Genomic DNA, 27,551 nt, shown 5'->3' with positions numbered 1-27,551 from the left:
ATCTGTGTGTGCATGCACAAGTGTTTGTGCAGGCATGTATTCACATCTGCATGTATGCCTGTGTGTTTTAAGGAACAGGGAGCTCAGAGTTCTCCCACACTGTGGGCTCTGCAATGGGCACTTAACCCCATGTCTAGGACATGGTGTAGTTATTAGTAGAGTTTTTGGAAAAATGGAACAGGCTGCCCCAGGAAGTAGACTTTGCTTCACTGGAGGCGTGGGAGCCAGGGAGGCATCTGTTACGGGTGTGGGAAGAATGTTGGACCAGATCACCTCTGATCTTTCCCACTCTCAGAATCCATGATAGGATGTTCCTCCCTCTTTCAGTTTCCAGAATTCTGTGGTAAGTGACAAATAATACCTGGGGATAAAAATAAATAATTATACTTGGTGGTGAAATTATCAGGATAAATTCTTCACTGGTTTAAGAGTGGGAAGCATGACTTGAAAGGAAGTCATTACTTTCCTGTGCTCTCTTTATCTCTATTTGTGCTCTTGACTGAGAATTTTCTTGAGACCTCAGGTTTCTTCTCTGAAAAATGATGAGTTTGATGGGATGCTTGCTAGGCATTGATCAGGAACTAACAGTGTGTAGTTGTCATATTTAGTCTCTCTGTTTACCAGTCTAGTAATATCTCAATCTATTTCCTTTGATTGGACTCCCAATAGTGTAATCTGAGCCATCCTTTCACTCAGAAATATTTGTCAGCCTATGTATGCCTGGTACTCTTCTGAATGGGATTCAGCAATAAACATGACAGATTAAGGCTCTGCTCTTGTGAAAGTTGCATTCTAGTAGCAGATCATTAAAAAATAAACAAATAGGAAAATACCAGATAGAGATGAGAGCTCTGGAGTTAGGATGATGTGCTAGGGAGTGACTGGGTAGATACTTTGGACTGAGTGGTCAGGGAAGCTGAGATTTGAATGATAAGGAGGGGCCAGACACATGTCCCTGCTACCGGGTTTTCACCAATCATCAGCCTTAAATCTAATTTCCTTCAGGATAATAACAGCTTACACATAAACAACACTTTCGCAACTGTTAGCCCATTTCATTCTCATAACAATTTTGTCAGCTAGCTATTGCTATTCTTATTTTGCAGATGTGGAAGTGACTTCCAACTAATAAAATTAATAAGTGGCAGAAACAGGCCTTGACCTCAAGTGTTTTGCCTTTAAAATTGTTCCCTTTTCTTTTGTACCTCACTATCTTGGGTCTCTCTACTGTGCAATGAGGAGGCTGTTTCAAGAGAGGGCTGTCTCAGATACTGACTTGCTTGTGCACTTTTACTGTCGTAGACTGCTCAGGCTTCACCAGCGAGAGAAGAGAAAATGCCTCTTGCCCAAGATCGTCACCAAGAAATTAGGACGTTGCTGCAGAAACCACCGTCTGGGTGCTGGGTGGAGTCCCTGCTGTCTCTTTCCTCTTAATGCAGTTTGAAGCTTGGGAAAACCTGTTTAAGGGAGACCTAGGAACTTGTCTGGGCGGCACATCCATTAGCTCAAATGTGAAGGATTAGCAAGAGACCAAGCGCCGATGGGAATATCAGGGAGCTGAGTAGGGAGTGTCTTCATGAAAGGCAGTTTTGTTGGGTGGAAAGAGGTTTCAAGGAAGAAGGACCTGGCTCTGTTACTACCAGCTGGATGACTCTGGGTACGTTCCTTAGATTCCTTGAAACCTAACTTCCTTATTTGTAAGCCAGGGCTGATATTTCCTTCCTTATGGAGTTGTGAGAATTGAAACAACCCATGGAAAACTATGTACGTAGGCTGAGTGAAACATGAGAGGTTATTACTCATTCGAGGTGTGTGTTTCCATGAGCTGCAGCCCAAGTTTGGGTAGAATTATGCACAGGGCAGTGTTACCACCTTGTCTGCCACTGACCAGTGGGGCAGGTTGCCTTTCTGCCAGTCAACCAGTTTGACGAGGAGTTTCCACAGCCCAGGCTGGCAGCACCCTGGACTTAGAAAAGGAAACCATGGTTTGTGAAAGGAAACTAAGGCCCTGAGAACGTCTGCTCTGCCTCTCACTTAAACAGGGCTTGCACCTGCTTTCAAACTAGCCTGCCGCCTGCCTGAAATGGCCTTATTCCATTGCTTCTGCCCCTGATTTTGCCTGCAAACGCCAGCTTTAGGGCAGTAACAGGATCCACCTACTGGTTGTGGATGGAGAAAGACAAAAGTGCAGTTTTTAAGGGATATGCCTTAAAAACTTTTGGTTAGTGTGCGAGCAAACTTTTGGTCCAGTGTGGTAGCTGGAGCAGTGTGTGAGTCCTAGGACACCCTAAATAAGCCTCACGAAAAGTGTATTATCTAGCCTTTTGTAACTGCTTCATTGTAACACTAGAGTTACCGGACCATTTGCAACACCTTCAGCCGCCTTTCTTATGCTTAAATACATGCAGGGTGCCCAGATGCTGTACCTCTGCTGGGACGAGTTCCTCTACTAGAAGGCCCTCTCTCCCACTGTTTTCCCAGCAAGTGAAATGCTACTGCGTTTCAGCATCCATCTCAAGTAACAGTTCTCTTACAAAGCTTTTCCAATTTATTATCTCAATAGGATCTCATCATCATTTGAACCTAAGAGCATTCATTTTCCTGTGCTTTCCATATGACACTTAATTTTTTCTGCCCTAAATTACATTTATTTAAAAATCCACCCCCATTCCTGTCAGCCCCTTGAAGGTGGTGGGGACTTTGTCTCTAGCACAGTTACCTAACCCAGGGCCTTAGACATAGGAGGTAATTTGAACTGAACCAAAACAAAGACACCTTGAAAACTTCATGCCGGGGATGTAGCACCTGAACTTTTTTTATGATCAGTTCCTTGGTTCTGAGGCCTCATACCCAACACAGGTATCATTCCACTACTTCCCACAGCAGTAGTGTGAGGTAAAGCTGTAGCAAGAGAAACCAAGCATCAACAACCAGAGAAATGGCATTCCAAAGCTAGGAGGAGAGAGCGTCCTTAGCTAGGCAGGAAATTTGGTTGTGTAGCCTCCCAAACACCTGCATGGTACAGAGAATGGTGGCCAGCTCCTGGCTCTTGAAGGTGCCCCCAGGGCCCAATAGCCCCTGCTCAAGGGGTGTGAACAGTGTTAATGGACAATGGGATTTCATACTCAGTTACCAAGTCATTTTTGGAGAGTGGGTTCCTTTGCTTGTCTTTTTTTTTGTGAAGTAATTTATAAACTGGGAAATCAGAGCCTCACAAAGGTAATTGTGAACAAACCTTCTGGTCCCAAGCAGGAGCCTGGGTAGCAGGTGTCAGAATCAGTTTATCCCTTGCAGTGCAGGCTCTTGGTTTAGCTTGGTTGAAGGTAGGGAGTTTGTGAAACTCTTCCTTGTCTTTGGAACTCTTTCTGCTCCCAGACAGAATATAAACCGAAAGAAGGCATGGAGGGGACTACTGCAAACCTGGAGCACCTGCCCATTTATAGGGGGGGCATCTCCTACGTCCTCCAGCTTTGTTTCTTTGTTTTTCCTAAGACATCAGGTGCTCACAAATATATTGTTTAAAATCCTTTTCTCCTGCCACACTCTTGTTATTTGCTTATGGTGGGTTGTTTTAACTTGGTTAATTATTTTATTGGTTAATTATAATAATGTGATGAACCCATCACACCAAACAAAAGCTAGGACGTTATAACCTACAGATGGTCCCCTCATTTCCCTGCCTTCCCCGACTCGAGGCAAGGCAACTGTTGTCCTGCATCATGTGTTTGTTATTACTGTACTTACCTTTCTATGTGTTTTTTTTTCTCCCTAGATGTATCCTAAAAATATATTAGACATTTTAGTTGTTTTTTTAACTTTATAAAAAGTTATCATGCTGTATATAATCCTTTTGGAAATGATTTTTCACTTAATATTAGAGAGTTAAGAGCCATCTATGTTGCTGTGTGTTGCCATAGTCTGTTTTTTAAACTGCTGTATAAACTTCCATTGTATATACACAGTGGATCATCCTGTTTTTCATTGACGGGTATGTGGGTTATTTCCTTGTTCTTTTGCACTTGTCTCTTAGTGCTCTCCAGCATTCTTAAGATGTAAGAATGTTGCTACAGTGTTGCCTTAATTTATGATGAATTTAAAGAAAAGGCAGTAATCATAATTTGTGTGTGTGTGTGTGTGTGTGTGTGTGAAAAATAACTGGTATACCAATTTAAGTTTTAAGAAATACTTACTAGGACAAAAAGAAACCTGCCTGCAGACCATTTTTTTTTCAGTCTCCATTTGGAGATTTTTGGATTAGTAGTTCAGGTTGAGAATTTTTCACCTGGATCCAGAAGTCAAATTAACTTAGAGGAAGCTTAGGAAATCTGGTGATACCAGCACCAGATATCCTTCTTTAGTACTATGAAGCACAAACAAGACTCTGCTGAGTTAGAACTTTTAATCGGGGTTGGATTGGGATAAGCAGTGAGGTGTATTGAATTCATTTAGGACAATTTGCAGTGGCACATATAAATGTGCTTCTGCTGAAACCTTTTCTTTACACCCAAAATTTGATAATAAGGGAAAGAGATTATTTTTAGGGGGTTAAATACTTGAAAAATGAATCTTTTAAAACATTCACATTTTTAAACAAGCCAGTATACAAATGAAAAATTGCCTGAAAGAGGCCTAACAAGATTTGACTATAATTTGATTAAATGAATTAAAATGTTTAAAGAAGGCATGTGTCAAGCTTGATGAGAGATGGTCAGAGAAGATTCTTGAACTCATTTTAAACAGTTTGTATATAGGTCTGTAGAGAAGTTCATCACAATTTTGGAGATAGTGCTGAGGGGGAGAGAATGATTTCTTAATATCAACCCTATCTGGTGGTTGTGATAGTGCATCTTATTCTCTCATCGCATCCCCCATCTCTGATACCTGGTTAAAATGAACCTTCTCTATGAGAGCTAATTCTGCTGGCAGCTTCCAGGACAAGAAGGTTGCAAACTACACTCAGGACCTGGTGAAGCTTCAGGTGGTGGCATTATCATATGAAGCTTCCTTAGAGAAAGCCACCACTCTTCTCCAATTGCCACCTTCACCTGCATTTCCATGTGTCTGTATCTTTACACTTCTGTATTTACTAAGGGCTTACCTAATAATGAGGGCAATCTGTGAAAAATCAGCCTTGATTCATCCTCATGAATCTGATAGGGCAGGGTCTTATCTAGGCTCTGTGAGCCTCCTAAATCTTCATGGAGAATTTTGTGCACATGTGTCTATGTGCACTTTTCTGAAAGAGGGTCTATAGATTCTTAAAGGGTTCTATTAGCTAAGGTAGTTTAAACTATTGGTTTCTTGAACATATGGGACCTTCAGGGAAGAAGTCCTGGATAGTGGAAGCCAAAATTTAAGTCCTTAGGTATCCAAAGATTCTAGATGCTCAGGGACAGAGTAAGGAGAGGGACCTGTGGATAAGAGAGGAATTAAGAAAGGCAGAGAGTCCTGTGATGCACACAGCTTGCCATGAGTTTAAATATTTGTATAATATTCTTTTCCCATTTCCCCAATATTCTTTTCTTCAATGATTGATCTTTGTGTGTGTGTGTGATGAAGGATCATTGGGAGAGTTTCCTCACACATATTCAGGGAAATGGAAGGCACTCCATAAATGTATGATGTAAACTGCTACGGAATCATCACAAAAAGCACTATGCAAAATTTTCGCAGTTTGAAACCCAACATCTGTTAGTAGTTCTTGCAGTGCAGTTGACTTCATTCAAATCAGTACAATTCAACTCACTGCAGCAGGCAGTAATTGAATACTCCTTGTTCACATAATTCCAGTCTTCCCACAGAAAACTTGGCAATGGATTTCTGTGCCAACAATGGGTCATAAACTACTAAGTAGTGTTGTAGTGTCACAGGTCTAAGAGCTGGCAAGCTCTTAGAGTAGCTCTCCAATATACCTAGGGGAACATTTGTCTGACTTGCCTAGGACACTTATGGTCTAGTCCTCTTTTCCCAGTATAATTATTAACAGCACCCAGTTTAGATGATAATTTATATGGTCACCCTCTATATAACCCTTTCATTGCTCTAACTTGTTTAATCTTACCTGTCTGTGTGCCTCTCTTCCCCACTATACTAATGAGATCCTTGAGGCCAGAGAAATTTTCTCATTTATCTCTGTGCCTAGCACATGCCTGCTATTTGGTGGACACTTAATAAATATTTGTTAAATTGAACTGAAATTCAAACCAGAATAAGGTAAAGCCTTAGAGTAGAAATGACCAGCTAACACTATCTTTCCTTGACTGCTGCTACTCCCAGATAAGTTTTCTGAGCATTTGTTGCCAGATTGGGGTGGGCGGTGGTCTATTCAACCTCCTTATGTGGAAAGAATGGGAATGGAATTCCTCAGACTCCATTTGGAAAACCACTTATAAATCCACAGTATTATGGTAGAATGGACAGAGCCCTGGACTGAAAAGGCCTGGACTGGAGGCCCAATTTTGAGTTACTTATTAGCTTTGGGCCTTGGGAAGATTATTTTATATTAAATGGGTATGTGTAAAGTGCTTAGTGAGGGACTTTCAAGGGTTCAATAAATGTTAGCTGCTATCATAGTTACCAATAATAACTAATTGTTAATAATAACTATTACCTATAATAACTTTAGATTTCAGTTTTCTTAGCTGTAAAATGAAAATAATTCCTGCTTACTTTATTTTGATAATGAACGTGAAGACACTTTAGAAACAATAGGGGTTTCTCATTGCATAACACGTAAAAGAACACATGGTACCAGAGAGGAGTGTGCTATGAATTGGAGTAACTCAGGCATATTACATGGGGGCTCAGTTGACTGGCAATAGAAGGAAAGCTTTGAATATAATATTTTTATTATTTATTTTATTTATTTATTTTCACTTTTCCCAACTTTATAATTATATATATTTTTAATTTATTTTTAAATTGTGAATATAATATTTTTAAAGGGTGATAAAACAGTTGATTTGGAGGGTGAAAGTTGATCTATGCTGAAGCTTAGGGACATAAAAAAATATATGGGAAAAGACAGTGGGATGGACTATGGAAATTAGGATTGGGAGGCTGCTCAGTGTGAGATCCACAGAGCATTCCTGTAGGCTGATGGGGGCACAGAGACGTCCCAGGCTTGGCATCTGGACAGCAGGAGCTTGAGCTTGGGACAGAAATCGATTCATGTTAAGACAGACATTCTGTTTTGAAAAATCAATCAAAATTTGTATTTCTGAGTTAACATGACAGTTCATAAAAGATTCTCCAAATACGGACAATCCTTCAGGAAGCCATTCAGCACCTGTGTGTGCTGCTCATGATAGGAAGGACCCTAACAATCACATGTGAAAGCAGCGCTCAGCCGAGGATCACAGAAGATTTACCAGTCACGAAATCTTTATCTGGTAGGATAGAGAAGTTAGGGATTTAAAGTTGCATGTTCTAGCTCCCTTGCTCTCTTAAGTGGCAATCCTAGCAAGAATAGAATTATTGATACTAGGGAATTTGGGATGTAAATGCTGATAAACTAGGGATAGGATTTCAGGTCTATATTGGGAAGTGGGATAAAATAATAACAATAATGGTAACAGTAGTACTAGTAATAATGGCAGCAATAGTAGCAGTGGTAATGGTAGTAGAAATGCTTCCACAGCACACATGTTAACTGATTTAATCCTCACAGCAACCCTGTTGTTGTGGTATCACCACCCCGATTTTATTGATGATAAACTGAGGAATAAAAAGGTTAAAGAACTTGCCCGGGATCACAAACCTGTTGATTGGCAGAACTAGATTTTGAACCCAAAGTGTCCAAGATGCTCTACTACCTCTCAATTTTAGTCATTATGACCGGGATAAAATATACTCAAGGCTTTGTGTGATACAGTGTGTGGCTGAGGCCATAAACTTCAGGGATGGTTTTCCATTCTGTCCCAGCCCTGACCCGGAAGGAAGAAGATGGTCCAGATTATAAATTCACTAGAGGTAGAAACCACATCTTGTTCACATTTATATCCTCTAGGGCCTAATGTCTCCCCAAGGACATGTACTAGATGCTCAATAAGCACGAGGTACAATAAATCAATTAGTCTGTGTAGTTTTTGCCCTTGATGTACAATTCTTTTTCTTAAAAAGGAGGTAAGTGACAATGCATAGCTCTACCCCAAATTCCCCAAGACAAGTTGGTATTTAATTGTTTGATCTTCTTGTGATCAAATTCTTTTACCAAATCCTGTCTCTGAACACAAGGCCTGGTTTAGTCCCTCCTGCCAGGAGGCTGCTGGTCCCAGACAGATAAATCATTGGTTGCTGCCCTCACCTACTCCTCCTCATTGTCACATCTGTTACAGTGTGGCTCAGACTCAAGACGTGGAGGCTGATGGACCTGGGTTTTAACCTTGGCAATGGAACTCTCAAGCTATACAGCCTTAGAAAAGTCATTTAGGCTTTCTGAGTTCAGTCCCTTCATTTACAAAATGGAGGTAATATTTTTGCAGAGGAAAACTGGAGATTTAAATAAGATAATATATCCGAACCCCTAGCACAGGGCTTGACATAGGGTAGCTGGGTGCTCAAAAATGTAACAACTGAATTTCCTGATTATACTACCAGTTCTTGGTGGGCTCGAGTCCTACATCTCTTTGTCAGGAATCTTTCTCAACCTCTTACTCCCTTCCAGAGTGCAGACATTCACTCCATCCTCCTCTCATCCTCCTCATCTCCTTTACTCCTGCCCCCAGTTCTACCACTAAAATCCAAATTTGTTCATTTATTGTTCATTGTGTTTAACCAATATTTGGGGTCATTTTGGTTCCATCCCAGGAGATATTTGGCTATCGGACTCAAGGCCATCGGAAAGCTCTCTGCCTTGCTGGATCCATCTTCTCATTTGGGATCCTGCCGTTGGTGTTTTACTGGAGACCAGCTTGGCACGTGTGGGCAAATTGTGTCCCGTGTTCCTTGCAAGAGGCAGACATTGTGTTGCTGAGAACAACAGTAAGTGTGTACCTGATTTTGTACCTGCTTGTTCTTTTCTCCTGGACACTGTGTTACGGAATAGCTCTGGGGAGACAAGGCAGGCGAGGAGTGGAAGGTCCAGTCTCAGGCCTTACATCCATCACACCTAAAATGACCAAGAAGTAAACACTTTGTCTATGCTTGGATTTGATTAAATTTGGATTTGATTGATTACATCCTATTTCACAGGGTTTCCTTTTTTAAATTGTGAGTTTTGTGAACAAACTACCCTAATGTGAATACATTAAAATTGGAGCAGGGAATAACCATGTTAATAGCTGAAAATAAAAAGATTCCCTCAGACTTTTCCTCTAGACTCTTGACTTATCCAAACCCCCTCCCACTGGAGTGCCTCAGGAAGAAGGGAGGGGGTTAACACCCCTCTGAGGAGGGTGCTATCTTCCCCAGCTATTTGAGAGTCACTGTCATTGATGGGAATGTATTGCATGCTGAAGATACGTGCAGGTAAAAAAATGCAACGATACTTTCCCAAGGTCTTTATCTCTCTGCTAATATAAACTCCCGATGTTAGGTGAGATTCCCTGTATTTGCTTCCATAACACATCTTCATAGCACTCATTAGATGTGCAATGGCTTTTGTTCCTACTGGACAGTTAGTGCCACAAGGGAAGGAACCGTCTCTTACTTATTAATTGTGACATTTCCAGTTCCACAAATATGTGATAGCTGATGGACTAAAGTGGATATTTCTTACTGATGAGAGTGAAAGTACAATCTCATGGAAGACCCTTTTCAACTGATGATACTAAATGTTTCTAACAATGCATCAGCCCAAATGACCCATGAAGACAAATATATATTCTTGGTAAATCAACCTCAGCTGGAATATTATCTTCTTTTTATATGTAGCAACCTCTTTAGATAAACATTCTATAAAATGCAGCAAAGAGAATAGCAACAAGCCTGTAACTAGCAAAAAAATTCACATTTCAATCTGAAATCATATTGAAGTTTGAACCTAACACTGGGGTTAAATTTAAATAAACTAGGAATTTAATGAAATTTGTCTCTGTTGATTTGCTCTATTGGGGTCAGTCCCATCCCTTGTTTTTGGTTCCTAAACCCTTCAAGAACCACCCGCGCTATGTCTCAGCCTTGTGCTTAGCTGACAGGTTAATTGTGATAAAGGTGATAGCTGAGGTGCCTCCTCACAAGTTCAACTATAACTTAACTAGAGATTCCAAGAGTGTAAATTTCAAGACTTGAAGAATGCAAGAGAGGGAAGCAGATTTGGCTCAACTGATAGAGCGTCCGCCTACCATATGGGAGGTTCAGGGTTCAAACCCAGGGCCTCCTGACCCGTGAGGTGAGCTGGTCTGCATGCAAGGAGTGCCATGCCACACAGGGGTGTCCCCTGCATAGGGGAACCCCATGCACAAGGAGTGCGCCCCATAAGGAGAGCTGCCTTGTGTGAAAAACATGCAGCCCTCCCAGGAGTGGGGCCACACACACAGACAGCTGAACGGAAAGAGACACAGATTCCTGGTGCCGCTGACAAGAATACAAGCGGACACAGAAGAACACATAGTGAATGGACAGAGAGAGCAGACAATGGGGGGTGGAGGGGAGGAAGAGAAATAAATTAAAGAAAATAAAATAAATCTTCAGGGAAAAAAAAAATGCAAGAGAATATTGTGGAATAAAAGGAAGTCAGGTTGTCACTCTGGGGCTGGAAGTTGACTCCATTGTTGCCCCAAATCATCCTTCATGAAGTATGTGAGAGAATCTGGTGCCTACCTAGTAAGACTTTTTCATTTGATAAGTGAGGAAATGGGACCTGGAGAGGTGATAAAATTTACTCAAGCTCAAATGTAATGGAGTGATCTACAAGAACCCTAGTTTCTAGTGCAGTGCCATTACCATTGAACTGTACTTAACCAGTGGTTCTTAAACTTAACCTAGCATCAGAAGCATCTGGAGAATTTGTTGAAATTCAGATTGCTGGGTTGCAGCCCCAGAGTTTCTAATTCAGAAGATTTGGGTTGAGGCCTAGGTAATTTTTTTATTAAGAGGTACTGGGGTTTGAACCTAGGAACTCATATGTGCAAAGCAGTTGCTCAACCACTGAGCTACACCTGCTCTGCAGTATTTGTATTTTAATAAGTTCCCAGGTATGTGAATGCACACTTGGAGCCGCTCTCAGTGAACCACACTTTGAGAACTACTGTTGTAAATAATCATCACCCCCATGTTTGGGCATGTTTCTCAAATGGCCCTTGGGAGAAGAATAGAGGCCTGGCCATTTACTTTCTGGCTCAGCCAATATATATGTACATAGTCCCAGGGTAACGACCTAAGTTTAGCATCATGTTGTATGTTGCCCTTCCATACACAGCCTGAGTGTCTTGCTGGGGTTGGGGTCAAGAGAGGTTGAAGAGGATGTCATGGTTTGTCCTGTAGGGATCAGAGTGGGGACATAAAAACTTCTGGAACTCCTCATCTTTGGTCTCTTTTATGGGTTAAACCCTTCCATGTGTATTTGAGAATTTATGAAATTCTTATTTTTTGACATGAAAGGAAGATTTAGAAAAGTATTCACCTCTACTCTGTGGATAATTCCATCTGCCCCCAATTAGTTCCAAGAGGGCTATGCTTTTGCTGAAGCAGAAAGAGAACCTCAGGGACAGAAGACTTTCAGGGAGGTGTCATCAGACTCTTCAGATCTGAGAATGTCTGGTTGGCTGAGCTGTATTCCCTGGGATTGCTGGCAGAGTAAAGGTACAGGCAGGAAGAAGAGGAAATGACCAAGGAAATGGAAAGGGAAGGGGAGGAAATGAGAAGAATGAAGAAGGAAGCATGTAAAGGAAAATGTAGAGGGAGAAAAAAGAAAGAATGATTCACTAAGAAGGAAAGAAATGAAATAGTGTCAACTATTTGGTACAATTTGGGATCTGGAGTCCAAAGTTTTGGGTTTTAATCCTAGTAAAGACAAAACCTTTTAGGACCTCAATTTCTCTACTTATAAATGGGGCTAGTAAAAGTACTTGTTCTTTCTTAGACCAGTGTTGAGATGAAGTGAGATTATTTGTATAAAAGCCACTTGCAAACTGTAAAATTCATTATCAAAGAATATTTTGATTGCTCTTCCGTGTTATTGCTCAAGCAACTCTAAGAGCTTGCTATACACAAAGCTCACCCAAGGATAAGGGCCCTGCTTATCTGGGTGCTGTGTCCTCCCCTTATTACACAGGAGGACTGGGTTTTCCTTCTAGAATAAGAGACTCAGGAGAAGAGGTCAGTGGCTGGGAATCCCTGGAGCTCAACCAGGTCAGCTTTCCTTATTGCATGTAGCCAGCTCTGCAATTGGATATGCACTGGGAAAACTCAAAAAAGTATTGGTGCCTTGAGGAGCTGGGTCATTCTCCTGTTCCTTTCTCTGCATTTTTGAAAGTCTATTAAACCTCTCCCCTACTTCACCCCCTTTCCACAACTAATCAGAACAGTCTAAACTGGCTTTGGTCTTGCCTTTTTCATCTTGATTTCAACTTTAATTTTTAATTACCTGCTCTTCTAAATGAATTTGCTATGCTAAAGACTCTCCAAATAAATGAGGCTCTAAATTAGTCTTTATGTAATTAGACAAGAACTCAATTATTTCAAACATTCCTAGTATCTGAGCCTTAGGTAAAAATAAACTTTGGGCCTCAGTGCTTTAAAAGTCTCCTGCTAGGTTATTTACAATAAAATAATGCCTTAAAATAGTTTGAGTTATATTATAATAGCTGGACTGAAATGAGCTCCCATTAAGGAATGCTGGGTAACTCCTAACTGAAAATTTATTGTATATATTTTCTTAATGTTATTAAAAAAATCAGTACTTGGTATTTATCATCAATCTCACACTGGTAAGATTGCAGATCATTATCACAGATACTGATTAGGTAGTTATTTCTTGACATTAAAAAAAGGCCATGATGTTCCTCTTTGGTATCTAGTTTATTAGTTTATTTTCAGTTCCTCTTCTTCTATTAAGCACCTCTAAGAGCAAGATTTTTCCAAATGATCTGATTAATTTCATTTTTATTTTATAATTTAAACATGGAATTCTATTCATTATTCAACTACTTCTGAATTTTAACCAATATCTGTAGTGATACCACATTTCTATGCAAATAACATGATTTGCATTCATTGGCATTTTGAATTCAGATACTCCTGTTGATTTCTGTAGTTTCAATCTTTATTATAATTACAAATGCATTTTCCTTCACTGTCATTGTGTGTCACGTGTTGTCAAAGACCCATGCATGATATGCAGAAGAGAACGTTGTGATGATTAGTTATTAAGCCTGACTCAAAGCATTCAATTTTGATGTTTTCCCCTTAGTTCCACCTAAGGAAGATGCCAGTGCTGAAGGCTTTAGTATGAAAACTTAGAAATTCTGCAAACCAGCCATGCTGATGGCATCTAAAAGTACACCCGTTTACTAAGATTCTTGATGGGTTGCAGCATTAGTGCTTATTGAATCCTTTAACTCCTTCCCTCTCCTCCACCATCTCTGCTTCCTGATCCTTGGTTTCTCCTGGCCCAGACTACTCACATTAGGACCATTTTCTAAGAGGATCAGACACTTTGTTTTGTTCAATAGATATTTACCGATCACAACCATGTACCAGACATTGCTATAAGCTCTGGAGATAAAACTATGAACATACATTGCAGTTGAGTGGTATATTCTCTATAGCGTAAATACAGAAAGGAGATGTTCTATCTCTACTCATTAAAACCTACCCATTCCTAAGCCATATACCACCTTCTCTCTTAAGTTTTTGTTGATCCATTCTTGGGCCCAAAGTCCAGAGGGAGTTAATCACCTGCCCTCATTTAGCATTGTGTTTTTTTCATCTTTGACTGCTCTAATGCTTTTCACAGTCAGCCTTGTATTAAAATGCCATTAGCTTTACAGTTTATAAAACATCATCTCATTGATTATTTCATTTAATTCTCATAAAAACCCTCTAATATAGACATTATCATCTCCATTTCACAGATGAGTAAACAGGGAGGACAAGTGACTTTGTAATCTGGTAATTGTCATAGCCTGGATTTTCCTCCCTCCCTCTGTCTTTCCTTCCTTCATAAATTTGATGAACACAGCCTATATGTTAGGCACTATGCTAGCGTATATATATAAAATGATTAGTGAAACTAAGGTCTTGACCTCCTGGAGTTCATCAGATCACTACACAAATACATGTAAAAAAAGCAACTATTGTAAGCTAAGCCTATCTTAGAGGTTTTACAAGCTACTTGGGAAAGGTTTATGATTATGACAGGGATATGTAATAGGGATTTGAAAAAACCCATCAAAAAATTAGAGGAGACTTTTCTGACACCCAAAGGATGGTGTGAGTTAAAAGGTGATGGTACCTAGTGGTGGGAATCATCAGAGTGCTCCAGGTAAGTGGAACAGCATGGGCAAAGAACTTGTGACTAAGCTTCGAGCTGCTTGTCACTGAAAGACATTCCTTTATATAACTTTTTCTTCTGTTAGATTATAAGCTTTCTGAAGGCAGTAACCATGGCCTACTTTCATACCCTACACGGCCACACAGCCGTTGCTCAATATTTATTTAACTCAATAATGGAATTGAATTGAATTGAGTATGTAATAGATGGTCTCACTGTTTCCTCCAGTACTTTATTACAAAGGTAATAAAGTGAAATTTCACAGCTGAGAAAGTAAGAGACTGTAGAATCACATTTCTGTTAGGTGTACAATTCCTCTTCCCAAACCCCATTCTCTCACCCCTCATCTCAACTTGGTTTTTCAGTAGACATCCAGCCAGAAATCCCCGAGATTCTGGGGGCTGCCCTTTAAGAAAGGATTCTATGCTAAGACAAGTAGTTTTGAGGCCATTATCCTTTACTGTATAACACATGGACATTTATATTGTGATTTACTGTTTGCAAAGTACATGCATATAAGTTGTCTTTTTTGGTCCTTATTAGTAGATTTTTTTCCCATTTTACAGATAGAAGCATAGAGAAGTTAGATAAAATATTTACGGTTCCATAGCTGTAAGTAATAAAAGCAAAACTTCTACCAGAAACTGAACTTGAGTTGGAATTAGATATCTTACTCCCTGTCTAGTGATCAGTCTCTTATAGTAGCAGTATTGTGAAGGAGTGTATGAGTAAAGAGTTTGGAGTCTCACTGCCTGGGTTTGACCCCAGTTCTGCTTCTGACCTGCAATGTAACTTTGGCCAAAATCCTCAACCCGTCCCTGTCCCCATTTCCTCTTCTGTTAAATGAGGATAACAATAGCACCTCCTCATTGTTGTGAGGACTAAATGAGGCGTGCGTACTTGACTGAGATGAGACAGCTCCTGGCATGTAAGCATTCAAGAGTATTGGTTAAGTTTTTGCTACACATTAGGTCTCCAGATATTTCAGACAATAAACCAGCTAACCCCTGCTTGCTCTCCCCTCTGAAAACAACACCCCTCCCCCCCAAAAAAAACCCCCACAAAAACCCAAAAAGAACAAAACACCCAAATCAATCCCTTCAAAAATGTAGGCTGAGTTGTTCAGGATTTGCTTTTACGCATACAAATGTAGGTATGTGTATATAACCTTTTTCATATAACTTCATTGATTTTTTTTTGGTCAATTGACAACTTGTCCCTTCAGTATTAAGTAAATTAATCGCATGGTTTCTCCAAAGCACAAATCTTTTTCTGTATATCTTTTAACTAACTCCTACATTCTAACTGATGTCAACTTTTCCCAACCACCAACATGGAAACATGAGGTCAGGGTGTCTTGAGTATCAATGGGTCTGGCCAAGAGGAGGAAAGAGAAAGAAATACCTGATATTTAAATAAAGAATAGAATTTTGGCAAAGTTGTCAGTCTGCAAAAGTACTACAGTGTTTGTGTTTTAATAAGAGCCTAAAAAATTTAAGCTATTATTACTTTATCCATAATTCTCTAAGCACTTCACTTTAGCTAGAGTTCAACCTTTTAGCATTGTACTGTATCCATCTCCAAGAGAAAAGTGCTGATTTTTTAATATATCTTTGGAACTTTCCAATAGATTACATTTTTCTTTTTAAATCAAGGTCAGAAGTACATTTTTTATTAAGTGAAACTCCTATGCAGAAGAGAAGTCATAGCATTGGCCTGAACTTGAAGTGACCATTACACTTCTAAATTCCAGGGGATAAGATGCTATAGCAAAAAGTTGGAAACCAATAAGCATAAAGAACACTTGTTTTATTTAAATATAAAAGTTAGTCTGATACTTCCAGGTTCAAAAAGTACAAGGGCATAGGAAATTAAAAAACACCCAGGTTTCTTCCTCTATTTTTCCTGTCTAGATCAGACATGGGTCTGGTATATATATTCAACTCTTTGAAGTGTACTTGAATTATTTTCAGTCCTACTCTTCTAGAGTTCAAGGACTCATCTGGTTAATTCTCTCATGAAGTATAGGGAAAGCCTGTTCTATGAAACTTAAAGTGTAAAAAACCAGATTTGCTAAGCAAACAATTTGGATTATTTGCATTACAAACCAATTATTTAAAATGGTAGCTCCTCTGGTGCATGCATTTGAGTATTTTACAGAACATTAACTGCATAGAAGAGAGCCAGGAAATAGACTAAAGTGGGAGAAGCCATTTCCAGTTAAAAAGGCTTCTTTTCCAGAAAGGAAAAATAAATATAGAGACTCTCAGAGATTCTAAAGTTTCCTCAAAGGGAAAATAAATTCCTTTTACAGAAAGATCTCAGGAACAGCATGCTGTGAAAAAGGAGGTACAGCGTCAGTCACAAACTAATATTTGTTGCACTTCTGCTATGGCCTAGACCATGGACCAGGTGAATTATATATTAATGCATTTAATCCTTCAAACATCCATGAAGTGTGGTATTATTATTCTCACTTGACAGCTAAATATAATTAAGCTAGGAGAGTTGCAATGTTTTTAAGATGGTTCAGAGCTGGAATTTGAGCTCAGTAGGGAAGCCTGTGCTCTTTCCACTATTGGACAAAACCAAACAGAGCTGAGAGAAGTTTGATTACGATGCCTGAAGTCACCACTTCAGATTGACTTACTTTTCCTCCGTTTCTTAGTTGCTGTTGTTTTTCCTTAGTAATTTGGATGATTTTCTTTACAAATAAATTTGTGCCGTGTTCACAATAGGGCAGTAAACAAATGAAAAGTCGGTGTTACGACATTAAGAAAAGTTGCTGTCTCATTGTTGTGTCTTTTACCTTGCCTGTAGCATTCCACATTGTACTATACAGAACTAAGTAATAGGGCTTGGGGAGAAAGAAGATGGCAGAAAATGGGGCTAAAGGCAACTATGTCCAGGCATCTTCATTTTAGTAATGCTACCAGCTAAATTAAGATTGATGTATACAGATGAATTTCCATTTTTAACATAGACTTAAGCTTGCAGCTGGCACATCTGATTAATACTGGCCTTTGAGAACTTGAGAGTGCCAATGACCCATGTTGTCTTTCTCTTTTTTGGCTTTGTAGTCCAGAAGTCTGTTCCTATTACATAGGACCAGAGGTTGACAGCTTGATTTTAGGAATCAGAATCTCTGCTGCCAAGAGAAGAGAAAGCATGAGAAACTGGATGCTATTTATTATACAGTACAGAATTCAAGGTGATTTTCACACATGAGCCACAGGTACAAATTGTTGAAATGAAGGAGAAGTTGAGGTTTTGAGTGGTATTTTCTACCAATACTAGACTGCTTGAACAAGTTTTAGCCTCACTGATGATAAGTTTTCTCATCCGCAAAATGGAGATGATGATAATACCTACTTTGAAGATTTGTGAACTTAAAACAGGATAAATGATCTAAAAAGTTTTTATAAACTGCTAAGTAAATTATACACAAATGATTAGTTAATATTATTTTAATTCACTAAGAGTGCTGCTCCCTCCACTTCTGTTCTGTGATGAAATCAACAGTGAACGCAAAGAGTAGTAGTTTCAATTAGGATCATACATGAAGGTACTTTCTTCAATCCTGCCTTTGCCAACATCTTGACAATTACCCTTGGGCAAGTTCAGTTCATGCCTCCAGTTTCTATTTCATCCAATTGTCAGGCTCACTGAGGAAGCCAAAGTGCTCCGCACGAATGGGGATATAAAGAACAATAAACTATAGTCTCTGCCTTCAAGATAGTCTAGAAGAAGCAGAGAATACAAGACAGAAAGTGATTAGGGCACAAGAGAGGGACAGTTAAAAACCTTTGGAGTTAGCATGATGACTTTTTTCTTTTTCCCTTTTTTCCTGGAGGGATGATGATAAAAGGTTGCTCTGGAGGAAGTAGGATGTAAGTTAGGCCTGGAAAGATGGGATGGTTTAATTGACATAGTTTCCTCCTGCTCAGAGACTCAGAGACCCTTGGAAGCCTTGTTTTGTTTTGTTTTGTTTTTCCTGTGAAATTTTGCATCTGGCAGTAGCCACATGGGCTGGAGGGTAAATTATTAACAAATGATGATGCCATTGTCCCTCAGGGTTCTATATCTATCAGCTTTCAAAAGCATATTACTCATTGTAGAATGTTCACTGACTCCAAAACGTACAGAATTGTGCTAAAACAATATCTTTCAGGTTGAATTTTAGCCTGATAACTCCTCCTAACTTCGTGGGGGTTTTGGTGTCTATTTCCTCAGGATGAATTTCACACTTACTCTTGGAAAAAGGTAATGTGGATCTACCTGTCAGCATTAAACAGCCCATTTGGTCTTACTCGTGACCACCCTCTCATTACAGATGAGGAGTATATCATAAATAGAGCCATAAGAAAGCCCGACCTAAAGGTAAGTAAAATTATGACTGCGGATGATGCCAGGCATATGTAGTCTTTTTGTTTGTCCAACTAAAGATTAAATTCCAGCCCTCCATTATGCCAGTCCTCAAATGACAGTGTATAAATGACATTATAAAGAATACGAACTTTGGAGCCAGACAGAACTCAGTTCAAATCTCAGCTTTATCCTTCTAAACTACACTGTGCAACTTTTGATCAATTACTTAACTCTGCTAAGCCTCAGTTTTCTCATCTATAAAATGATGATAATAATGTCTCCATCTAATATTAGTTGATGGAATTAAATAAATCAAGGGATACAATGAATAAAGTGCCAGGCATACAGTACTCAGTATATACTAGCTCTTAATAGAATCATATCCTGTGTCATAATTTGTGTAGCAAATTAATCTTAGAGTAAAGGTAATGATCCAGGAATACTCAGGGAGTTTGTTTATAAAATGAGCTTATTTTGAGTTCTGTAATTCAATATTTGGGTTACTCCCATTTCAACATTTTAAATTAATAGTACTAGAATTATGGCTAGTTAACATTTACGTAATAAAACATAATAAAAACATGTTTTCTCTTACATTTATGTTAAAACAGCTGTTATAATTTTTTTTTTTTTACCAAAGAAGACAATGCTAAGCAGTTGCTCTATTGTCAACTGTTAACACCTAATTATCCTAACTGCCAAAAGAAACAAAAACAAAAGAGGCCAACCATCTCCAGCTAACAGATCACCTCATCTGTTAGGTGGCCATTCTCCTGGAGCCGTAGGTTCCCCAAAACAGCTTTTTTGGACACAGCCTCAGAGTACTATTGCCTTGAAATTCCAGCAACTTTAACTGAATCAAATAAATAAGTGGCCAAAGAGACAAATGAAATAACAATCAAATAAACAAAATGGGAGAAAAGGGAAGGTGGGTAGAAATGGAAATATCTGGAACCCAGGCTCGATATCTTCGTTTACCGGTTTGTAATAGTGGATGTCCTTCTAGTTACTGTCTCTCTGAGTCTCGTGTCTCTTATAAAATGAGACTAAAATCCCCTTCTCTGCCTGTTTCTCAGGACTGTTATGAACTTAAAATGAAAGGATGGATATCAAGGTGATTTGTGAACTGTGATGAGCTATAGCCATATAAAGGTTCAAACCTTTCATTAAAGGTCAGAGGAGACATCCTAGGCTCAACCATGATGACACTAATAGCAATAACAATAATAACAATAATACCAGGATGATAATCATTCAGGGTCTTGTAGCGTGATGTTGGAGATGGCTGCAAAGAACTATGTCAGGTTTGCAAAAATAGGCTAAGAGGATACACGAAGGACCATTATGTAGGACTGCAGGCAAAACTGAAACTCAGGGCTTAACCTGTTGAACAGGATGTTTTTACAACATGTTCCAACAAGAAATGAAGAGAAGGGAGCTTGGGGAGGAGGAAACTTCCTGATTCTAGGCAGAAAGATAAAATACACTGCATAGCAGACCACTAATTTCCTAATTACTGTTTCCTGGTCTGAAGTTCCAAGAAATTGGTGCAAATAAACTCCATTCCTTGCAAATGTTATGACTACTATCCTCTTGTCAACTCCTAGACTCCACAGGTGATAAGGGAAGCATAGAAATTCCAGGCAGAATATTTTTCCTGCTGAAGGAATCTCAAAAATGCTTTAAAGGCCTAAGATGGAGTCATTCTTTTTACTTTGCTGAGAATGGCCTCAGAAAGAGTCACAGGAAATTGGAATTTTCCATTTCTTGGCCTGAGGTAAAATGATCAGTAACCACTTTATTCCTCATTATTGCTATCTTCAGTTGCTCATGTTTCATGTCTATCATGTTTTATAAGTTTTTCGTTCTGAGTTTGTGATTTCAGTCTCTTGATCTAAGTACTTTAACTGAGCAGAAGCCTCACATTCTACTACTGTCTGTCAAAATGTTTTTTAATCCAGATTTTTTAATTTATGGAATTAATAAAGTAGGCAACCCTAAGCTTATATCATTTGAATCCTAAAAGTTAAGGGATTTTCAGACTTTCTTCTGAGACCAGCTTAAATCTTGTATTCTCTGAGAGACTTTCAGCTTTGGCACCAGGTGGACCTAGGTGCAAATCTTTTTTTTTTTTTTTAATATAATGAACCTTATTTTTAAGGAGTTTTTATAGAAAAGTTACATCAAAAGTATAAGGGGAGTTCACAATTATTACTATATACTTATTGTTTATGTATACTTATTTATGAGTGATATATTTCAATAAATTTTTTAAAAATGAAAAAAAAGTATAAGGGATTCAGACACACTCCACCCCCTCCACCTCCCACATCTTCCCCTATTAATAACATCTTAGAATTGTGTGGTACCTTTCTTAAAATTTATGAATAAATATTGATACAATGCTATTAACTAAGGTCTATAGTTTACATTTGGTTTATACTTAATTCCTACGCCCTAAAAATGTCCTATGTTCCATCTTTTATTCCTTTCCTGTCCCCTCAGAACCTCTGGTAACCACTATCTTTATATCAATGTTAAATATTCTTCCATTACTACAATATTAATAACTTTCCTTCTCATGGTTTCATTCCCCCCTTATGTTTGCTCATTCCTAAACTTTGAAGAATTTGGGAGGGTGATGCCCACTCTGCCTCAAATTAAGAAGGAGCTTAGATCTTATGGGGCAGATGGAAGGAACTGTTTTGCTTGCAGTTGTAGATACTCTGTTTTTTGGGATGGGCATTGCCCATCATCATCATTTTGTTAAATGTTCTGGGTGAGTCTGATATCTGGAGAGTAGGCATTGGCTGCAACTCTGCTGAGATTCAGGGCTCAACTGGCACATGAACAGACCAAAGATTTAAGTCTCTGTGACATATATTTATTGGGCATAGTGCTAATTATAGGCTCAAATAAAAGGGGTAGAAGAATCATGTGTAGGAAAATTATAAATAAGTCTAACTCTGTTATAATGGGAAGATAGGTTAACTTATATTCCAAGGTAATGCCTGCCAATGGGGTGCCGATTTCCTGGGGTTGCCTGTCCTGCCTATGGTGTCCAGATGACTCGAGAGCCCTCAGTAACATGCTTGCTTGAGACTTAGTTCACAGAGGCAGTTAGTGAGAACTTCCTGAGATGTCAATAAACTTAATCTCTGGAATGACTTCCCTACTCACTTTGAAATCTCTTACCCATTTGTATTTCCTTTTTGGAAAAATGTCTATTCAAATCTCTTTCTCATTTTTGAAATGGATTGTTTATCTTTTTGTTTTTGGGATGGAGGATTTCTTTATGTATGTTGAATATTAGACCATTATTGGATAAACAGTTCCCAAATATTTTCTCCCATTGAGTAGGCAGCCTTTTCACTATCTTGACAAACTCCTTTGAAGCATACAAGTTTTAATTTTGAGGCAATCCCATTAATCTATTTTTTTCTTCCTTTGCTTGCACTTTGGGTGTAAAGGTTTTGAAACCATTTCCTACTACAATAGATGCTTCCCTGAATTATCTTCCAGAGTTTTATGGTCTTGTCTCTTATATTTAGGTCTTTGATCAATCTTGAGTTAATTTTTGTAAAGGGTGTGAGATGGTGATTCTTTTTCCTTCTTTTGGATATGGATATCCAGTTCTTCTAGCACCATTTATTGAAGAGCCAGCTTTCTATCTTAATTGGAGTGCTCTTGGGCAAATTACTTAATAGGAATAAATTTCAGATGCAAAGTGAAGATGAAAACACTATCTGATTAAAAAGATTAAAAAGACTAAAGATAATGTATGAAAATCCTCAAACTACTCAATAAACAGTACCTGTGATTACAATCCAGCTCTATTTGCACAATTGCAGGGACTACTGAAAAAGAAAGCGAGTCCTGGGGAAAGTTGTAGTTCCAAGATGTGTCTGATGGGTAGTACTCCCCAGGGCTGCTCCCTTTCAAATACTCTTTCCTCACTTCTTGCTTGCAGCTTGTGAAGTAAGCCTCATCTTCAGGGGCAATGCACTCCAATTTTACACTGAAAATCAACTGGAAAAGAGGATTTATTTAATAAAAGTTATTTTGCAACAAACCTCATTAAAATAAACCCATATTGTAAAATTATAAAAATAGAAATTTTAACACTTTTATTTATTAAGTTGGAATATGTATATATGTGTGCATGCATACATACACTGATTGAGTAGGGTTATGATTCATTTGAGGTAACCCAAGTCTTTGAGTTTAGGGATTTAAACTGTATTTCTAGTTGACATGTGGTTTTAGAAAGCCTTCATTTATTTTTTCAATAAAAAATGTATTGGCTTTTTCTTCTCTACCAGCTATATCCTCTTCCCAGCTTTAGAATTATCAAATGGTTATACTGACTCTGATATTCATAAGTCTAGCACATGTTTTGAAGAGGTGAAGTGAATCTTAGAAATAATCTGGTTCAATTGCCCTAATTTACACATGAGTAAACTGACATACAGGGAAATTTAATTGAATTTCTCAAGGCCACAAATATCTGAGTAGCTATAAATGGAAGTTAAAAAGTGTTTCTCAATTTGGATACCCATTAGAATTACCTGGAAAATTTTTAAAAATACTTTGCCCAAATAGCACTCCAGACAACCTAAATCTGAATCTCTTGGGGTTGAGACCCTGGCACCAGTATCTTTTCAAAACTCCCAGATGATTTCAGTGGGCAAACTGTGTCTAATAATCATTGGTCCTTAGCAATATGGCCGTCTCACCTTTTCTCTTTGTGGTTGGCTAGATCACCATAATGGAAATTCAGCTTCGTATATTAAGTGGCTTAAAGAAATCAGAAGCAAGAAGGTACAATTGTCACAAGCATTAACCTTTCTGTTCCTATCCACAGCCAACATGCTCAGGCCCTCATTGTTTGGAGCTCATTTTCTTAGAATAACCTCCTCTCTGTCCTTCAGCCTAACCTATTCACTATCTCTTTGGCAGATTATTCAATTCGTCCATTGCCTGTGTGATAAAGTGCCAAATACCTTATTCTAGGGTTTAATGCTGCTCATAATCTGATTTAGTCTTTCTAGCTTCCTTCCCCAATCTGCAACCAAATGGTCTACTTATTGCCCCAAAATAATCTCTTAAAATGTACTCTTCCACCTCATCTGAGCAAAATACTTCTGCGGTCACCCCTCGGGCTGAAGTGTGGTTTGCTGGCCCGGCGGGGGAGCAGCCGCGGTAGGCCTAATTCCGCTGCCCCCATAATAGGGTGGTTGGTCGGACCCACCGCCACCCCTGAAGGGAGCTCGGCATGGGCGCAGAGTGCCCTCAGGTCTCCCCTTCTCGGCAGCCATGCTTCCGCGGCCGCCCCTCCTCCCAGATGGTGCCACACGATGCCTGTGGGGCGGCACCCTTCTTCTTTTTCCCTGCGCAGGCGCAGGGCGGAAAATTCCAGTCTGCCCTTTTCCCCTCCCCCGACAGCAGCAACAGCCAGGCGTGGGCGGAAAAATCCAGTCTGCCCTTTTCCCTTCCCTGGACAGCAGCAACAGTCAGGCGTGGGCGGGAAACTCAAGTCTGCCCTCTACCCCAGCAACAGCAGCCACCAATCACTAAACCCTGCCACTTCCCCCAGCAACAGCGACAGCCAATCCCTAACCACCACCCCTCCCCCGTCCAGTACCACCCACTGACCTTTCTCTGGCAACCAATCAGAACAGGGCGTGGCTTCGACCAATCAGCCTTCCCCAGCCCCTATAAAACTGTTGCCTCTCCCCCAATAAAGTGGACTTGCGTGTTTACCTTGTCTCCGAGGTAGTTTTTCTGCCGTGCGCCCTCCAGTCCTGAGAGCCCCCGACAAGGGCCTGGCCTCCCTTGTCCCCAGTTCGTCGCCTGCTTCTCTGGGCGACCCCATCAGCCGAACCGCGCAACCCCTGTGAGACCGACCCCTCGTCTGCTGCCGGACCGACCCCTCGTCCCAAGCAGGACCGATCCCTCGTCCCGAGCTGGACCGACCCCTCGTCCACAGCCAGACCCCACCTCTACTGACCGAGCAAGCCGCCGCATACTTCTAGTCTTTCAAGGCTGCAGCTCAGATGTCATCTCCTCCATTTTGTCTTCTGTCATCTACCTTCTCTATATTTCTATAACTTTTCAAAATCTTTTTCTTTGCCATATATTTGACCATATGACATTCTTTTCTTATTTCTAAATATATTTTCTTTTCCTTTTTAGATGGTGAATTAGTGAAATACATGTACTGAGTTTTATTCATAATTTAATCCCTATAGTTAGCCCATGATAAATGTTAATTCAATGGTGACTTCTATTAAAGAATGCTGTTTGTGTATTGGAGAGGAGAGGACAAGACAGGATAGGATAGGATGGGAAAGGATAAAACTCTAAGTCAGTGTATTAGTATTCTCCCTTTGTTTCTTCCACAAATGCTTTTTTAGCCACTCCGTTGCTGTATATTTTCAGATCCTCATACTTGGTACTCTTCTTTTGAAGGTGAGATGCATAAAGGTACAGAAAATAAGATATGTTTGGGACAACTTAGAAGGACAGTTCCAGAAAATTGGGTAAGTTGTTTCAGCAGTTGCATTCAAAGGGGAAAAAAGTTACTTCACAAATATTATTGCTAAAGATATCTTTTTGTTATTATTATTTTAGCTCCTTGGAAGACTGGCTCACTTCTACCAAGATACATCTAAAATTTGGATCAGGTCTAACAAAAGAAGAACAAGACATTAGGTATAGTGTATATCATGTCTACACCAGCTCAAAAGCACTGTTGCCAGTTAGTCGAATGGAAAGCCTACTAAATAGTTACCTTAACTGGCTAACACCAGAAAATGTTGTAGTGTTCTATTAGTATTATTTAAGTAAAATATTTTCACATACATTATCTCACTTCAACTTCAGAGCAACCTTGTGGGGGAGGTAGACTAGACATCACCACCATCCCAATATTACAGATGAGACATCAGAGGATCAGAAATGTTTCATGGCCTGAACAAGGTCACACAGCTGGGAAATAGGCATTATAAAGTAAAAATAAGTTCCATGCATTCTGACTATAGGTTTAGTGCTTCTTCTATTGTACATAAAACTTCTTCAGATTTTTATAATGATATTGAGTCCATTTTTATTATACTCAGTGTACACGTACAGTATCATAATAATAGAGTTAAATAATAATTGTGGAGCATTGGAAAAATATCAAACATAACATGTCGCTCCACAGTTCCAGACAGTGACTGGACAGAGGAACAAGGCTTAAGAAGGATATTGGATTTAATGTCAAGAATCTCATTATTCATTGTGTGGCTTTTAGCAAATATTTTTTCCTTTTTGGGCTTTAGTTTCCCATTTGAAGAAAGGAGGACAAGGAAGACTCTGTGAGGAACTTGCTGGCCCTAATTCTCTACGATTCCCAACCCCTTCCTCTACCCCCCACCCCTGTTTTAGTACTTTGAAGAGACCTAGAGTCTTGAAATATCAGCATCACCTGGGAACTTGTTAGAAATGAAGACTCTCACACAACACCCCAATCCTATGACTCAAAATCTAGATTTTTAACAAGATTACGAAGTAATAATGATAAAATTGAAATTTGAGACGTGCTGCTCTAATACATTTGTCTAAACTAGCTGACCTGATTGTCTATGTGAAAGACACAGAGGGAGTGGTTAGTGTTCTCAAGAGTAAAATAAGGTGTCTCCTTCTCTGCATAATCCAAGAAACAACTCTCTGGGTCTTCGATTAGAGGATCATGCAATTCTGTATATAGAACTATTTTTGAGAGCCCAACAACTTTACATATATATATATGTATGTATGTATGTATGTATATATGTATATATGTATTTTATAAAAATCTGCACCTTCACTGCAAATCTGATTGGGGATAGGAAATTAGTAAGCTATTTCCTCATCAGTTGGGAAGAGATAGAGAGAAACTACCAACCCTGAAACTACCTGAATGAGTCACTGAACTACCTGGAAGAGAGTCTAGTTCAACAGAAACAATATCGTTATGTTTTGTTTTGTTTTTCTGCATCTGGGACCCCCAGTTATTTTGAGAAGGATGGGAATATTATATAAAAAGGGAGGCATACATTGATCACAAGTGAGAGAGTGAACATGGAATAGACCTTTCTTTTTGAAGAGGTGAGAAAATGAGTTTCATTTTGATTATTTGTGATCAAGTGATCTGTGATCTCTCCCCATAGGAGGTTAATATGTGGGCCTAATACCATCGATGTTGAAATCACTCCAATTTGGAAACTGCTCATCAAGGAGGTAACCAGCATTTTCTCTTGGTTCCCTGTTTGGCTGGATAGAAAGTGGAGAAGCTTTGTTCTAGTCAAATGAGCAGGAGTGCTACTTGTTAATAAATAGCTTTAATTTAAAAGAATGCCAAAATATTTTCTTTGTATCACTTCTCAATTCTCTTTCATGGAGTCTTTATTTTGCACACACTGTCTGATGCAATATATAAAGCACAATGCTCATGTTGCCTGCTTTTCAGTTAATGACTAGATGAACATGTTTCTTTTCTTTTTGCTTTTTTTAATACTATGTTGCTTATCCTGTTTCATCTTCGAGAAACTAAAATAATAATGATGAAAATCCTTTTCTTATGCATAACAGATATAAATTCCTCAACATCCAAAACTGTAGGAAGAAAAACACCTGTTTGGCCATTTTGGTGTCATTGCTCTCAGTGTTGTTGTTCCTCACTGGGGAGGGGAGATTTGACCATCATTTCCAAAGTTGAATTTTT

General features: G+C 39.2%; 1 protein-coding gene across 1 annotated transcript in view; it reads left to right on the top strand.

Moving 5' to 3' along the window:
- The window catches only part of LOC101410916 (probable cation-transporting ATPase 13A5), a 304,534-nt gene that overhangs the window by 34,292 nt on the left and 242,691 nt on the right, over nucleotides 1-27,551 (top strand). The window contains exons 3-7 of the mRNA XM_058295542.1: nucleotides 8,809-8,982; nucleotides 18,668-18,814; nucleotides 25,274-25,344; nucleotides 25,436-25,516; nucleotides 26,998-27,067. Coding sequence (XP_058151525.1) covers nucleotides 8,809-8,982; nucleotides 18,668-18,814; nucleotides 25,274-25,344; nucleotides 25,436-25,516; nucleotides 26,998-27,067 — 543 coding nt within the window. The remainder of the gene's footprint in view (nucleotides 1-8,808; nucleotides 8,983-18,667; nucleotides 18,815-25,273; nucleotides 25,345-25,435; nucleotides 25,517-26,997; nucleotides 27,068-27,551) is intronic.

This window comes from Dasypus novemcinctus, chromosome 4, assembly GCF_030445035.2.
Source record: "Dasypus novemcinctus isolate mDasNov1 chromosome 4, mDasNov1.1.hap2, whole genome shotgun sequence".
NCBI lineage: Eukaryota > Metazoa > Chordata > Mammalia > Cingulata > Dasypodidae > Dasypus > Dasypus novemcinctus.
The sequence above is the reverse complement of the archived record's forward strand: the minus strand, read 5'-3'. Positions and strand labels throughout refer to the sequence as shown.